Source organism: Scomber scombrus, chromosome 13 (genome assembly GCF_963691925.1).
Source record: "Scomber scombrus chromosome 13, fScoSco1.1, whole genome shotgun sequence".
Lineage (NCBI taxonomy): Eukaryota > Metazoa > Chordata > Actinopteri > Scombriformes > Scombridae > Scomber > Scomber scombrus.
The window spans coordinates 12115940-12132883 of NC_084982.1; the positions used below are offsets into that span (position 1 = coordinate 12115940).

The window sequence follows — 16944 nt, forward strand, 5'->3', positions numbered from 1 at the left end:
ACCCCGCCTTCCCGCGGGCTGCAGCCGGGAGCACTTGAAGCAACATCAGACAACACGTTCAGCAGGAAGAGCAACTGCGAAATCGGCTCTCGCCTGTTGAATGTTAAAATAACACAAAAAACCCCCTTGGATTAACCAAAATCTGAAGACTACCTGGACATTTAAATCAGTGAGTTTAATGATCTCGATCACTGCCGGAATAAAACCTGACCTTTAACCAGGAGACGGATAGGAAAGAAAAGTAGGAGCCGTGTTTTCAGGTAAGTTGACAATCAGTCAGAAATGTTTTTGAATGAGTTAAGAATGTTGTGTTACAAATGTGTCATGAGGGCAGAGGGGTGACATGTTTTCTCCAGGGTGTAAACACTGTCACACGGCAGTCTGTGCAATTTAAAGTAGGCTAATAGTATGTGTGGCGCTTGTGCACACTTTAAACACACACACACCTCCTCACTCTTTATGTAGAGACTCTCTGTCAGTTTAAAACATGTCAACAATGCATGCAGTATACAATTAATGATTTAAAAAAATAGGATTCAGTTATTTATTGACACTGGAAATACAACTATGTTTTTTTTTTGTTTTTTTTTAAATCTCAGTGTTATTCTTCAACAAGACTAATTACTAACCAAACCAAAAGTAGGTGTCATTTGCATTTGCTATATTTCAATACCTATCTCACTAAATCCAAAATTCAGTTAGAACAGTGTTGGACTATACAGACCGCTAAGAACAATGCAACAGCATCAGGCTACTTCATAATTAAGTGTTGTTTGAAGGAATGACTGTTCCTGTAGTCCCTTGAAAACGTACTGTAGCCTACTGCAGTGATGTGATTGACACTGCAGAGCTCTTATACAGTTCAGCCTCAGGGAGTGCACCACAATTAAAGGCTTTTAATAGACTTATATTACTCCACCCATCATTTGCATGTACCACTGCTCCTTTATTAAAAAATATAAGGAAACTGATTGAACCGCAATATGGTTGTTTTATCACATTGGAATAAGAGCAACACAGCACGGTACTGCAAATCATGTGTATAGCATAAACTGATTGGGGTTTTTTTGTTGTTGTTGTTAATAATTAAAACTCACACTCTCACACTCTTGTTTGTACTTGTATGTGTGAAAACAATATGAGTATAAGTGACGCCAGGATTATTGCATAATCCCTCAGGTGAGAATGATTACCATTCGAGAGGTGGTCACAGGGCAAAATGAAGAAAATGAAGAAGAGGAAAAGGAAGAAAAGATGACAGAGGATGAGGAGCCCAGAGCATGCAGTGTGTGTGGAGATCTGGCTAAGGGTTACCACTTCAATGCCTTGACATGCGAGGGCTGCAAGGGCTTCTTCAGGTGGGGCTGTTTCCCTCATCCTCTTACACACGTCCTGCACTTCTTTTTTGTGGTTTTGGCATACAGTAAATGAAAATAGCCTGTGTGAACATGTGTGATACTGAAGAGAGGTGACAAAATGCTTCTCACTTTTCTTAAATATTCACTAGATATGTGGACTTGAAACAAAGGAACTTCTTCAGCAGATTTTCTGGTACACCAGAAAAAAAGAAGTGCAGTTATCATCACTATATATATATATGTATAAATAAATATATATATATATATATATATTTGTTTTTGAAGAGACCCTCACTTTCTCCTAACACTCATCAGTCAGTCATAATATCTCCAGTATGTCCACTATTCAGTAGCAGTAACAATAATGCAAAATGCATTCGATTAAATATGTTATGGTTATTATATTGTATGCAAAAGTTATAATTCCTCAAATTAATGGACATTTGGGACTATTGGCGAAACCCTGTCCGATTGTACCTCACATCTGATATAGAAAAAAACTTGTGACATATCTGCTGCGGTGGCTTCTCAAGTTCCTCACAAATATTGTCTCTTTTTGTGTGACCAGCTCCAAACCACCACAAACACGATACAGCTTCCCTGATGTCTTTTCCTACTGTACTTTTACTTGTTTTAGTTATAGCTTGATGCTGTTACACTTAAGTTATGAGGGTCTTCTTCACCACAGTTTGACATCATTCAAAACAATCAGCTAAAAAAGGAAGAAAAAAAATCTCACTGGAGCTGCAGAGTCTGGAGTTTATAATAATTAATAATAACATAATTGTAATAAGAGAAGAGCTTTTAGGTTTTGCAAGAGCATGTGTAGCTAAGTTGAATCCCTTAATTAGGTCTCTGTAAACTATGTATACACACCAAAGTATTGAGCTTCAGCATCTGTTGTACATGATTCCATGAATATTAGTAGTATATCTGAAAGCAGACTTTCCAATCTCAGTATTTACTGTTGGAACTTGTAGCTGAAGGTCTTCTGAAAAATAGATCTCTTTAGAAGGCCTAGTAAGTAAACCGGAGAAAGTGATGCTCTCCTATTACATAGAGAGAAGATCAGCCCATATTTTGATAAAAAGTGCAGTGGTTTGTATTTAGAAAACTATGTTTTATATCTAATTGCAGAGTGATATATGGTATCAAAAGATTTCAGAGTGGAGATGCCTGCATTTTCTCTATAGGTTTATATAAGTCCGTGATTGTGAGTCTACTTTCAATCCAAACACTCAGGTGTGTATTCCTAGAGTCGCTCAATACAGGCTGCATTTAGAGTGACCATTTTAAAGTTAGGATTATCAGCATTGTACTTTTAGAAAACAACATAAACATTTAGTCTATATTTAAAATACATTTTTAATTGAAAAGTGCTCTTTGAATATTGTTAAAAGGAAGTTCAAAGTCAAATCCTTTGAATGTGGCTCAGATTTTGAGTTGCCTAGCAACACAAACCTGAGAAAGGTAATCACGAAACCAACTGCAAGCTGTAGAGTTGAATCAAAAGGTTCAAAACCTTTTCAGAAGAACAGCATAATCAACTGTGTCTAGTTCTTTGGACAAGTCTAAAAGGAGCACTGTACAATGTCACATTGTCACATGTCAAAAAATAGAGTAACTTGGTGGTTGTGACCTTATAATGTTATGGTTCATCTGTCAGGAAGCAATCGCCTACTTTCTCATCTAGCAGAGACAGAACAACAATATCAACCAATCGGAGTTGTGCTGAGTTACAATATCGGTCTATTTAGCTATTAAATGCTCCACTAAGCTCACCAGCTGGTCCCTAACTCCACCTGTATGCTGTTTTGTGCTGGGCAGATAGTGTGCAGTGAGTTTATAAGAGCTTTTTTACTGAAAACAGCTGCCTATTGCTAAAAAATGAGGGTGATGAGAGCAGTGAGACTGAAGCAGTATATTCGTAGACTGTAACATGATGAATTAAAAGAGGTTACAAAGCTCAGCAGAACTGAGAACAAGTTGGGTTTACGAAGCACAACCCTGTCACATTTAATGATTTATATAGCTTTGTGTAATAAGGAATGTAAGTCACAATGAAGCCAATAAAGTACAGTATTTGTTTCATTGATTGATTATTGCAGCTTTAATGATTATTCCGTAGTTGTAATTCTAAAAATAATTATTTTAATTTAAGTAGATATTATTATCCATTGGAATTCAATTAAAAGCAATAATACCCTGAAATATGCTAGGGGTTTGAACTGTAACCATACTGTATGTTGGTGTACAGTCTGTCACTGTAATTTGAACTGTAAGCATTCAGACACTTACTCAATTTAGCTGATTACAGTTTTACATTGAACTATAAGTAGGAATTATTTTATGATTCGATTGTTGCCACCAGATTTCTCTTTGACTCACTTATTGGAATACATTGAAGCTACCTATGACCACATTACAAACGGCATTGGAAATAAAAAATTTCCCCAGTATGAAGTCATCATCTGGTTTGTTTAATTCCATACTCTCTGTTTGGTTTTTTATTAATTATTTCCTGTCTGGTACATTTATGACACAATGTAATACTCTAGTTTTGTGTCTTTTCATGTGTCTGATTTCTAACTTCAGATTGATGTATGTAAGCTGTTATAAAATGGATTTTTTAAATTAATTCAGACGTGCCATAAAGAGGTCGACGCAGCCCCGCTGTCCTTTCCTGAATAAGTGCATTATAACCAAAAACAACCGCCGGTCATGTCAAGCCTGCCGCTTCCAAAAATGCCAGTCCATTGGCATGCGCAAAGAAAGTATGTAACCTTCAGACACAACAAATCATCCTCCATCTTTTTAGCACAAACCATAGTTTGTGATTTTATATTGTATATGACAGCATGAGTCCTGTTCATTAAATATTTAGATGCCACTTAAGTAACTATATGATAATTTGTGACATAAGACAAAAACAGTGTTTGCAATTGTATAAAGACAACAAGCATTCAACATTGTGCATAAGGTAAAATAAAAAAGTGCATTTCTAAAACAGTACATATTTCAGACTTTTTTATTATCAGTTTTTTATTTATTTATAATTTCTGGATTTCAGACTTCTTTTAAGGATGGCCTAAGCAAGAAATGGTTATTTATCTTATATTGTGACATCATTGTTTCAAGATGTGGCTTTTTTACTTCTCTGGTGACATACAGTACTTGCAGAAGGTATTTTATGTGTCCTTCTAGTGGTCATGTCTGAGAAGGAGGTATTGGAGAGGAGGATCCGAATCAAGAAGAAAAAGATGCGTAGTGCACAATTGCAGCTTTCGTCCCAACAGGAAGAAACCATTCAGGAGCTGCTCTGTAGCCACCACTGCACATTTGACACAGCATTTTCCCGCTTCAGTGGCTTTAGGGTGTGTAAACAAATGGAAGAATGCAGTTTGAGGTACTATCATTGCCATTGTCTTGTTGTCTGACTGACGTTGTCTTTTTTTTTAGCCTATGGATAGAAAGATAATCCCGGTGAGTGAATACAACCGTTCTACAAGCAAGACTGCTAACCCACTGACCAACTGTCCTACAAACACCTGCACTACATTTAATAAATCTGCCACAGACCCCAGAGTATCCTTGTGTGCTGGCTCCCTCTCCTCCTCCTTCAGTCTCTCTGATTTTGTTGAGGACCAAGAGGGCGAAGAGGTCAGAAAAAGCAGCGTTTTTACTGCTCTTCCTCATGTGACTGACCTCACCACTTACATGATCCAGGACATCATTAGTTTCTCCAAAAACCTTAAGATCTTCGGGTAAATGCGTACCTAAGTGTGTATTTCAAATAGGTTTTCTTATGAATTATGTCAGTTGGGCAGCATGTATTCACTCTGAACTGTGTGTCATGTCTCTTTCAGATCTTTAACCATGGCGGACCAAATCGCTCTGTTAAAGGGAGCTATGTTTGAAATGATGCAGATTCGCTTTAACATGGTGTTCAATGTAAAAACAAGCATCTGGGAATGTGGTCATATGACATACTGCATAGACGACGCTGTACGAGGTGAGATCACTTACACAATAAACTGCCAAAGCATTTTACGATTACTTTGTCACTGTACGAGTACAATAAAATGTCAATTGTAGCAAGCCTATAGTTGCCTAATTAAGAAAAAAAAACTATAAAAAACAAATATGGACACTATATATTCTAAGATACAAAAACATATAGAATAGATAAGAGCTAAATACATATTAACAGAATAAAAAAAAATAAAAAGTATTGCTCTGTGTGTTCGGGAGTGACAGCACTGGGACAAAACCTGTTCTTCAGCCTGGCTGTGTGTGCATGCAGGGCTTGCTTGCCAGATGGCAGAAGGATGAAGATTCTGTGGCCTGTATAGGCTGTGTCTCTGCAGATGTTCATGACTTTGCAGCTGTAGCAGGTTCTGTAGGTCTCCTCCAGTGTTGGGAGTTGCAAGTTGATGATCCTCTGATTATCCTCCGATGATCCTCTGATGATCCTCTGAGCCATTTTGATGAGGGTCTTTCTGTTCTCAGAGGGGCAGGCAGAGCACCATGTTGTAATGTAGTATGTAGTGATGGACTGTATGGTGCACCTGTAGAAGTTGACCAGCAGCAATTGTGGAAGTTGTGCTTTTGTCAGGCATCTCAGGAAGTGAAGCCTTTCAAAATCTTTCTTGACCTCCTCTCTGTAGGCTGACTTATTCTTCCTGTCCCAACTATCACAATGGTGTCATCCGCAAACGTGATTATAATGATAATCATAGATGGGTTTGCAATAGATGGAGAGTAGGGGGGGGGGGGGGCACAGCCCTGTGGTGTTCAGTGTGAAATACTTGTTTTATACATTTAGGGGGTACGCTTGGCTGTGTTTACTGTACATTGTGAACATTGTACATTGTGTACATGTATACCTAAGTATCTATCATATATAACATTCAAAATTGCATCAGAGTCATGTGATCTTATCTGTGGGTTCATCGGCACCTTTTTACATAGCACAGTCCTAGCTGTGTCCAATGTTGATATAAAATATGAATTAATGGTGATGTAAGGAAAGAAGTGGAATCATGTGGTGGCCGAAGTGCCACTGGATCTTGCAGTGGATAATCATAATCAAATCTAATTAGTTAATTAATACAAACTCGATTTAGTCATGGGTGTAGCTTGGATTTGAAAAATTTAAGCTAGGACGGATTGTAAAATACAAAATTTGTAAAAAAACAAAAACAAAAAATGACATTGTGAAAGCATACAAAAGAAATGCAGACTCAGACATGTCAAGCACTCATGGTAGTTACTATTAGCCTCACGCCCTTTATATGAATTTTCATAGTACAAATACAATATGAAAGTTGGTATAATGCTCTCGACACAATTATACAGTATACACTGTACTTTTTACTAATGAGCAGTCAAGTCTGTAAATGTGTGTGCACCTCTTTTCTTACGTTCTTGTATGTGTAACATGACTCTTGGAGGAACACTTACCAGAATGTTGTCAAACTGGTGTTTGCTCCTTTTCTAAAGATCAAACAAAATGCAGTTGGTATCTGATCATTGTCATCTCGCTCTGTGCTCACTGCGTTCAGCTGGCAGACAGTTTAACAGCGCTACTGTATACATTGTCTCTCAAAAAAGTATATGAGGATATTGAACGTAGAAATAGGTGATACAGGGTTCAGACAACAGAGATTACTTTTATGATTGGTCATTTTATATCATATCAGGGCATTTTTAAAATGACTCTACTCAGCACTTTTGCCACTGATCAAGCTGCATGTAACCATAGCAATGATGCTTATTCTTTATGCTTTATTGCGAATGAACTCAAGTGGCCAAAATGATCTAACCATAAGTTAAACTGATGACAAACAAAAAAATCTTATGATGTCAAGTTGGTGTCTCAGTTTTTTCTTTTGGTAAATAGCCATGATATGAAGATGATGATGCAATCCAAGGTGTCCCGCCTTATAAGTAAAACACCTGGTGGAGGAAACCATATTCTGCAATATAAAGGCCATTAATACATCTTGTGCAGTACAGCTTACAACCATTTTTCATCCATAAAATCTTCTCTTTCTGTGACAAAGTTTTTACATTGAGATGTCATGGCTTCATGTCTAAGCAAGTCATGGGATGAGAGCCTAACAAATATGTTTTTTTCTAAAAAATTAAAAGCACATGACCAAAACATTATGTCTCTAATAAACTCAAAACTCAGAACATTAGATGAATGAGTTACCCAATGCATTAGTCTAATGTTTTAAAGCATGTGATTTTTAATACTTTTGAAATATTGATATAAAGGAAATGTCAATACGTTGTAATAATAATCCTTATCCTTTTGTCTGTATTGCTCACTCCTAATTTACTGTTAATATTTAGGGATTCAATATCTTAAGCGTCTCAAAGAAAAGCCTGTATTCACATAATAACTGATGCTACAGGCTGTTGGAACATACAGGTAATATGTAAAAATGTTTTCACTTGTGTCACTGTTTATTATTGTTTTCCTCCCATCTCTACCCTTCTTTTATGTCTGCTCTTGTGTGTTTTGTAGCGGGTTTCCAGCCACTCCTGCTTGAGCCTCTTTTCAAATTACACCATACACTACGCAAACTGGGCCTGCAGGAGGAGGAATATGTTCTCATGCAAGCCATGTCCCTCTTTTCTCCAGGTGGTGTAAGATTTTCATCAGTACTACATTACAGATCAATCATCAGTGAACCCTTTAAATACTTACACTTGAGAAACAGGATGCATTTGCACGCATACCAAATATGTAAACATATTTTTAAGTTGCTATGGATTCGTAGAGATTTGTTTTTATTCACTCTCTCAGATCGCCCAGGTGTGCAGCAACATAGTGTGATTGATGATGTACATGAAAACTTGGCACTTACACTAAAAACCTGGATCGACTGCAAGAGAACGGGCCCAGAAAAACAGTGAGTGAAATACCAAGTGCCACTCAGTCTATTCAGTCTGAGACCTTTCACAGATCATCGGCTTGAACCTCCATTGTTTGTGCCTCCAGCTTGCTCTACCCTAAAGTGATGGCCTGTCTCACAGAGATGAGGACGATGACTGAGGAGTACAGCAAACAGATTCTGCAGATTCAGGATATCCAGCCTGATGATATCTCTCCTCTCATGATGGAGATGGTCAGTAAAAACCTGTGTACTGACTTCTAATACAGACATGTACTGCACATGGACACTCTGGGACTACCTCTGTTATGTAATAACGGAGACCCCAAACTGAAAACCAGTCGAATGTACTCATAATGATTCAAAGAAAAGTATTCTATTGTGTACTAAAGAATGCACTTCTGTCATGTAATAGTCTTCAGCATTGATCGCATGACTGTTCACCTCACAGTCCTGCTCAAATCTTAACTAGTTCCCTGAACACTACCTGTCAATCAATGAAACCATCCAAAGTATAGCACTAAGTTCGATCAACTGGTTACAGTAAGGATGATCATTTATGTTACCTGTTTTTCTTGCAGTAAGTATATATTGTGTTTTTCAGAATGAATGTTGACTTAAAGTTGGGATGTTTAATGTTTTATTTGAATGTTGCGCACAGAACTGTGAGAGACAGTGAAGTATGTATGAAAACAGCTGTACCTGAAAATACACTTATATTTGTTACCTCAGGTTGTGTTCAGTTTTGTGTTTTAGTGTCATGGTGTACAACAAAAATGCTCTAAATCTATGGTAAATAAACCTGACAAAACTGCTCTTCAGGTTGAAGTGTGTGATGGTGCCATGGGTTATAACAGCGTAGTAAGACAAACACTGCCGCACTGTGGTTACACTAAGGGCTGATCAGGTGGTGCTGTTGCAAATTTCTGGTTCTGTATGTATTAAGAAAATTCTAAAGAATGGTCCTTAACTTTCACTTATGAGTCCAAAATGTCTTAGTCAAAAGAACTATGAATAAAGAACTTTCAGCAAAGTGTGAATCTAAAGCAAAGACCGCAGTGAATTCAAAGTGTAAAATAAGGACAAGTGTCTCCTACCATAGCTTCAGTGTGTTTAAGCATGCAAGAGGAAGGTTATGCAAGATAATAATACATTTCTTAAATCAGTGGAGGAGCTATATATAATGCTTGTATGCCAATCAAAAGACATTTAAATAGGCTTTGATCTAAAGACATTTACATAAAATATTTATGTAAAAACTTGAGAATCCTTTTAATAAGTAATTTCTATGTTTTATCCTTGAAACTGTCAAATTCACCAGAAATGTGGAATTTCAGAGCTCAGCTAATAAAGTAATAAATGCACGTTTCAGTCTGGGGGGATGGTAATATCAGTCTGTTGATTCGCTGGTCCACTGTTCATCCAGACTATCTCAAACACTGTTGGTTTGACATTACATTTTGAACAGACATCATGATGAATCCTAATATTTTTGGCTTGTATCTCAACAACTTGTGAATGGATTTAAAAAAAAAAGATTTTGGCAAACATATCATGCCCCTCAGGGTGAACTGTGATAACTTTGGTGAGCCCTTAACTTTTAATCACCAGGTTTTGTCAAATTTGAATTTGTCAGCTAATTTGGATTAAGACAAAATTGCTGCAAAACTAAGTAAACTTCTTTTTTACGCTATGCATTTTACTCTGACAGGCTTCATACATACCAACACCTAACATCAATTTTAAAGAGAAAACAGCATGCTCATTTAAAGAAGACAAAACAAACAATGAATTTGATCATTTCCAGGCTATCCTACTCTTTATTTAATGCAAATTACAGTACCAGGGAACTATTCCTCAGAGCACGCAGAGGGAATATTTACAGAGGCGCACATTTAGCATACCTTCACAGAACAAAAGAAAAAACAAATGAAATAAAAATTTCAGTCACAAACGGAGGCATTCAAGTAGTAGTACTGTTATACGGGATGTTTTTGTAGTATTTTCTATGATTTTTCTTTTCTTTAACCCCAGTTGGCACATTATACTAGTGTTTATGCAAGTATAATGCACTAGTATAATACACTAGCATGTGTTCTTGCTTGTCTTCTTTTTTGGTAACCTTTGTGGTGTTTTTATTGAACTGGAGTTAGGGGTAGGGTGAAGTGGTCAAACTCTCTAGTGGAGGGTTGCAACACGTTCATGAATGCAAAATTACAGCAAGCAGGAGACAGGAGAAAGGCTACATGACTCGACCCCTTTAGGTGCTACTGAATTCCCCCCGAAATATGCAGACAGGGAGGAGAATGAACAAGAGGACAGAGGAACGACAACATATTATCCGGAGAGGGGGGACAGAACACATTATTGCCTCTGAGGATGGCTCATCAGAACTACATCATAGTTTGGCTTTGGTAACAGAACCAACACTGAGTAATACAGAAACTGTACTGTATTTTATATATACAGCATATTTTAGGCCTTCTTTTTTTTTTTTAACCGCTGCAGCCGTCCACAACCCCCCCCCCTCCCCCCTTCATGCCCCGGAGTCTGTGCCAGGACTGTGATACACATGTTTGTGCGTCTCTATGTGTCCAAGATAAAACCTTTTTTAGCATCTATTAAAATAAACACTTTTTTTCTACTGTATCTTCCGTAAAAGGAAAATATCCTTACAATGAACAATGTCTGTATATTACATAGAAGTGTGCAATGAAAAAGAAGGAGAAAGAGGTGCGAGTGGAGGGGGCTGAAAAGTGGAAGAGTGTGTGTGTGTTTGTGTAGGTGTGTTTGTGTCTGTGTGCATGTGTGCATGTGAGTCTGTTGCAGGATAGCAGGACATTCAACAGCACCAAAGGGAGAGTCACAATATCAGGAGGAGGGGTGGAGAGTGATGGCTGGGCCAGGTGAGGTGGGGAAACAAGGCGAAGGTGTATGAAAGCAAAGGCACTCCAAACTATAGTTACACTATACATAACTAGTTCTTGTTACAATAATACAGCTGTCATCTACTGTACTGTACAAGTAAGATTGAACATATGGCTGGATAAAGCTGATCATCATCTACAATATCCATAAACAACATCAGTTTTGCCCTGATTCTGTTTTTTTTTTTTTTTATATCTTTTTCATTACTTTCCCTACCCTTTGTCATCTTTGTTTTTGCTCATAAACAGTACATGGGTCTGCATATATACATACCTTGAACACAACATGGAAAAAAAAAAAAATCAACATAACAACATAAAAAAACAACATACAAGTCATACAAGTCAGAATTTTGGTGAGGAGCATTTAAACTGTATATACAAATTCTGCTTCTTTTTTTTTCTTCTTTTTTTTCTCTTTTTTCTCATTTTGTAGTGAGTATTCTCTGTATATAAGACGGTTCGACGGACTGTACCAAATGGCTCTATGTGCGGCAGGTGGAGGAGAGAGAGAGAGAGAGAACGCTAGGCTAATACTTCAGTCAGTGGTCACAACACGAGACAGTGAGCGGCGTGTCAGGAGACCCCAAAAACCACAGCCGATACTTCTCAAGAAGTCGAGGAGAGAGTGTTAAGAAACATCTTGAATTCTTCACAGAGACAAAGAGAGAGGGAGAGAGAGAGAGAGGAGGAGAAGAGGGATGTTTGTCTAGACACTGCACTGTCACAGAAACACTGTTACAGACAGAGTCGGTACAACGACAGGGAATAGAGCACTGCCCTAAATCCATCTACAGCTTTAATACAGACAACACAGGAGAGCAGGGAAGTGACTGCTGGAATTTAAACACACTCCAGCTTGACCAGAAAACAAAAAACATACAAACAAAAAAAAACAAACACCACCTTATCTAGATCTATTGTCTTTAGGCAGCAGCAAATATTGCCACTGCCCTGCCAGATATGAGCTCACCATAAATGATTTCTGAACCATTGTAGTTAATATACATATATCTATATATACTTTTTATACATAAGGAAAAGTAATATATAAACTGTGTATGTATGCATGTTTGTTTTGTATTGTATGTATATATTATACAAGCACACAGGACCAGATACATGTCACATCCATCGCACATGGCAATCCAAGAACATCTGCCCGGGAGTACAAAACAAAAATTTAAAACAAGGTCGAGTAAAACAGCTTGCTAACCATTTAAAAACAACCCCAGGCAAAAAAAAAAAAAAGTCCAAACATTACCCCGCACATACATCCAGGATCATCATGCATCCATGTGTCTGAGGATGTGTGTGTGTGTGTGTGTGTGTGTGTGTGTGTGTGTTTGTGTTTTTATGAGTGTGTATGTGTGTATACGCGTGCGTGAGCCTCATGCCTTGTCTGCGGAGGTGAGAGGTGAAAGGGCAGGGGTGGGGGTGACCCCCGGGTGATCCTAACCATACTCAGGCCATGCACTACAGGAGGAAACAAAGGGAGGGGGGGGGGGCTCGGTCAGGTGACACAGGGGTCAGAGGTCAAAGGATGTAGATGCAGAAAAATTGGACAATGTAGGGGAAGACGTGGGAAAGGGGCTGGGGAGACAGCTTAGGACTTTTTTCTACAGATTGTCCTCTTACAAACATTAGCAGGCTAGCATTGTGTATACATGTACAGTGTACTTTTATCTTTAGTACAGTCGACAAACACCTCTGGCTCTGCACTTTGCTTCCCCGTTGAAAGGGCACGGAGAGACGTCTTTGACGGAGGATGGAGTAGAGTTCAAACAGCTGGATGAGGGGGTTAAAGGAGGTGGATTAGGGGTGCTTGGTTTGTGGTCGAGGCATGGGGCTGTTGGCTAGCTGTTGAACCCGGACTGCGTCAGCATCGCTCCGCTGTTGTCAGGGAGGAGAGCAGGGCAGAGCAGAGCTGAGCGGAGCTCACCCCCTGGCCGGGGCAATGGAGAGGCCGTGGGCTGGGGCTGAGACCGGGGCGGGGCGGGTCCTCTGCAGGCTCAGGAGGTGGAGTTGGAGGCCGAGGCCGAGGCGGTGGTGGTGCTGGGAACTCTGTCTGTGCTGCTGCCATCTATGGACAGAAGGAGGAGCTTGTCATTTGCAGTGAAACGATTATCTGAACTTAATTAGAAAAAAGAAAGAAACCGAGACACACAACAGTAAGAGCTAAATGTAAAAGACTGTGTGTCCTTCTGTAAACTCTCTTCACAGCAACCTCAAAGCTGCTGGGAAAATTCAGGCAGAGAATGTGACCAACAGTGAAACGTTGGATGGGGCAGAAGGCCAGGTGTCAACATATGATATTGAGCCAGTTGCAATCACGTGTAAAAGGTAAGCAGCTGTCTCAACTGAAGCTTAATCTAAGGAAAATCTACTGAAATTAAACATATTGACCATTTAAGCCTGAAATTGTTTTAGCAGCAACAGCAGAAATATCAGTCTGTGCATGGCTGGTGGAGGAGGTGTGGCTCTAACCTGTGGTGGCAGAGGCGTTGGTTGGGGTAGAGGCGGAAGCCTGGCTGCGGGCGTGAGCAGGGATGAGTATGGAGACCAAAGATGGATTACTGGATAACTCTGAAAGAGAAAGAAGAAGTTGCCAGGTCATGTCTTTACAAACCTGTAACTTCACACATTTGTTATATACTGTATGTACTACTAAAAAGGAAGCAATCATTTTGACAGGGAAAACAATAAATAGGTAAACTGAGTCATTCAAACTACAGATCACCAATTTTCTAAATGTGCTTATACTTATTTTGGCAATGCAAAGCGTGTATTTGCCTCAGAGTAAATCTACATGGATTCTGTTCTGAGTACGTGCGTACCCTGGGTGGTGAAATTGAAAAGTGAAGGCTTCTCCCTCCCATTGGGCAGTTTGACGTTGGGGTCACGCAGCTCATCAAAGAAGGAGTGTGCGCAGGCCTCTAGAGGGGTGAGGCGTGCTGTGGGCGTGTACTCCAGCAGGCGAGAGCACAGGGCGATGGCCTCTGGGGGCGTACGCGGCCGGAACACCTAAACACCAATTAGACAGGCAGTCAGATTTCAACCAGGATCACGTCAGGGCTATTTCTGAGTGACATCAAACACAACGAAACATTCACTGTTGTTCACACATACACAAGATGGAGAGCTGATGTATATGAAGCTGTTACTGGGTTGTATAAATGAAGGGATGAATTACTCAGTGGCACTGACTAATTGCAGTTGCACAGAGCGACCATAGCAGGGCGCCTGAGGACCTGCTGCAACTTGCTGATTGGATGACTCTCTTATCCAATGGAAGAGCTGTGGGTGGGATGGCTGAGGGGACGTCAGGAAGAGAATTTCCCACTTTTTTCTATTTTCCCATTTGACTTTAAAAAAAACATGCACCAAGATGAGAGCATGAAGTGGAGAACAACGCGACATGGATGACATGTCAGTGTCAGACTGACAGCTGAAACAGGACAGAGTCAGAACTGACAGAGCAGGGTGGATGCTTTGGTCACTAAAGTGGTTCAAAACACAGGCTCAACACAACCAACCCTGAAAACATGTTCAATTAAGAGTCAGAAAAGAGGATTAAGCCCTAGCTATGTTTAAACTCACTCTATAATGTAAAAAAAAAATCTAAATCTATATATTTGTATATAATCTTGCTACTAAGGCTGTCCAGAACACAGGATGTTCAAGCTCTGGGGGGTTTTATTCTTATATTCTTTTACATACAAATATTTTGTTCTTACAGACTTGCATTCAAAATATTACTAATTTATTTCTTTCCTCAATACAGCCTTCTATGAGAAACAATATTGGTGTCTCCGCCCAGTTACTGCAGTTACAGTACAATCAAGCTCACCTGCAGAGTAGCAACATTAAACTGACACAACAGCCTACACAAGTCTCTTATTTTACCTGGAAGACTTGTGTCGTAATGCTTTTGTTATGTAATTTACTTCATTTGGAGACAAGAGTCTGTCACCCTGCGTCACTCTGTGTATAATGACGTGGCAAAAAAAAAGATTGGGCTGACAAAATGTGGTCAAGAACTAAGGAGGAAACATCCATTTGCTTGATGGATATTATCAGTTTGAACTATGGGATGTGAAAAAGTTTTAAAGCAATTTTTAAGTGATGGGTTTTTCACCTCAACACCAACAATGTAAATTTGACAGGGGCTAGATTTGTATTCTCAAGGATATTTAATCAAGAACAAGTCATTGACAGCAATATAAAGCAGCCGTACTGCATAGTGAAAGGCTTTACATGCAAAATAGGAGAGTCATGTGGTAAAGGCTTTTTTCTATTAGTCCTTCACAAAGTCTCAAAAGATCAGAGCAGGTTTGCAGCTATTAACACGTCATGCAGCTCTGTTTGTTGAGGGGTGAGGGTGGATGGGTGCAGAGCAGCAGGCGGGTGGAATGGTAACACAAGCATGGAGAGATGCAGTAGCGGTGGATTTAAAAGAGAAGTAAAAGGGCTCCTGTACCTGTTGACTCACCTTAGTCCAAGGATGTGCCTTAATCTGGGGGAATTTGAACTCGGTGTAGTTTGGGTTCATCTCGCGGATCTGCTCTCGAGTCGGGGTGCCAAGAACCTTTTAGATGATAAAAACAGGACAGATTTGTCACAACGTTACACCATCAACGTGGAATTTTACTCATTTCCTCAAAAAGAAAAGCCCTATCCCCATCTAATGGGTCACCCCTGTCATTACCTTGATAATTTCAACCAACTGATCCACTCCACTGTCGCCAGGGAAGATCGGTTGTCCTAGCAACAGCTCTGCTAGCACGCAACCAGCTGACCACACGTCTGAAAAAGAAAAAAAGAAAAAAGTCAGACATGAGCAAAAGGGGAGCAAACATGACGGCAATCCACTGCTGGTAAACAGACAGAACCTTAATGGTTAAGTGTTGACTGTGACAGCTGGAGTCATCCTACCTATGCTTGAGGTGTAGTCAGTGGCACCAAAGATGAGCTCAGGGGCCCGATAGTAGCGAGAGCAGATGTAGGACACATTAGGCTCTCCACGGACCAGCTGCTTAGCACTGCACAGAAAATCAAAATACATAATCAGAACCACAGTCGACGTCAGCCCAGTTTGTTGCCAAATGTTGAGGCCAAAAACAAGGAAAATATTAACTTAAAGAGAAAATGCTTCCCTGCTTTTAGGACCAGGTTTGCATCTCACCTGCCAAAGTCACAGAGCTTGAGCACAGCGGTCTCTGGATCCAGCAGCAGATTCTGAGGCTTGATGTCCCGATGGCAGATCCCAAACGAATGGATGTAGGCCAGACTCCTGAACAGCTGGTACATGTACAACTACACACAAAAAAAAAGCAAAAACAGACATACATATGAGCTCAGTTTCATTACAGAGTGGAAACAACCACTCAAGAATCCATTTCAGCCCAGTCAAGTACCTTCACTTTTATCAGCAAATGTTTAGAAAGTGGCGTCACACACCCTAACCCTAACCCAAACCCTTTAAACTCCTAAACCTTGTTAACGAATATGAAAACTTTGTGGAGATAAACTGAAACATGTTGTCTCTTTTTCACCTGCTTTTCAGAGGCTGATTTTGGCAGATAATGCATTTGTCTATATGTCTAACAACTGTTTATGTTTAGCTATCATTCGTATTTCATTTTGCTGTGTGATGACAAGAATTTCTTCTTTATGTTAACAGGGTGTTAAAAAAAAGGTAACTGAGTGTTTCTTCCACTCTGGGACTGATTTACTGTGTTACTGAGTTTTGAA

At 39.5% G+C, this 16944-nt stretch overlaps 2 protein-coding genes across 4 annotated transcripts in view; one reads left to right on the forward strand and one right to left on the reverse strand.

The window, feature by feature from the left end:
• On the forward strand, positions 1–9077 carry nr1i2 (nuclear receptor subfamily 1, group I, member 2). Its single transcript, XM_062432105.1, has 9 exons — positions 1–260; positions 1180–1358; positions 4002–4132; positions 4563–4732; positions 4818–5122; positions 5225–5370; positions 7894–8010; positions 8176–8281; positions 8371–9077. The coding sequence occupies exons 2-9, from the start codon at positions 1186–1188 to the stop codon at positions 8525–8527; spliced, it is 1305 nt and encodes a 434-aa protein (XP_062288089.1). The 5' UTR covers positions 1–260; positions 1180–1185; the 3' UTR covers positions 8528–9077.
• A 978-nt stretch (positions 9078–10055) lies between these two features.
• Positions 10056–16944, reverse strand: part of gsk3ba (glycogen synthase kinase 3 beta, genome duplicate a) — a 32345-nt gene continuing 25456 nt past the window's right edge. The window contains exons 5-11 of one of the 3 annotated variants that reach the window (XM_062432107.1): positions 16376–16506; positions 16126–16232; positions 15899–15996; positions 15683–15778; positions 14028–14214; positions 13678–13776; positions 10056–13273 (exon numbers count right to left, since the gene is read on the reverse strand). In XM_062432107.1, the coding sequence (XP_062288091.1) occupies positions 13203–13273; positions 13678–13776; positions 14028–14214; positions 15683–15778; positions 15899–15996; positions 16126–16232; positions 16376–16506 (789 nt within the window). In that variant the 3' untranslated portion in view covers positions 10056–13202. Of the gene's footprint in view, positions 13274–13348; positions 13777–14027; positions 14215–15670; positions 15779–15898; positions 15997–16125; positions 16233–16375; positions 16507–16944 lie in introns of those variants that run through there. The other 2 variants (XM_062432106.1, XM_062432108.1) reach the window with 2 other exon arrangements.

Excerpts from the sequence above, each read along its gene's own strand:
- nr1i2 (XM_062432105.1), top strand. The coding sequence starts at position 1,186 with ATGATTACCATTCGAGAGGTGGTCACAGGGCAAAATGAAGAAAATGAA. Across the intron at positions 4,133-4,562 it reads CATTGGCATGCGCAAAGAAA|TGGTCATGTCTGAGAAGGAG; the intron begins GTATGTAACCTT and ends GTGTCCTTCTAG. Across the intron at positions 8,011-8,175 it reads CATGTCCCTCTTTTCTCCAG|ATCGCCCAGGTGTGCAGCAA; the intron begins GTGGTGTAAGAT and ends TCACTCTCTCAG.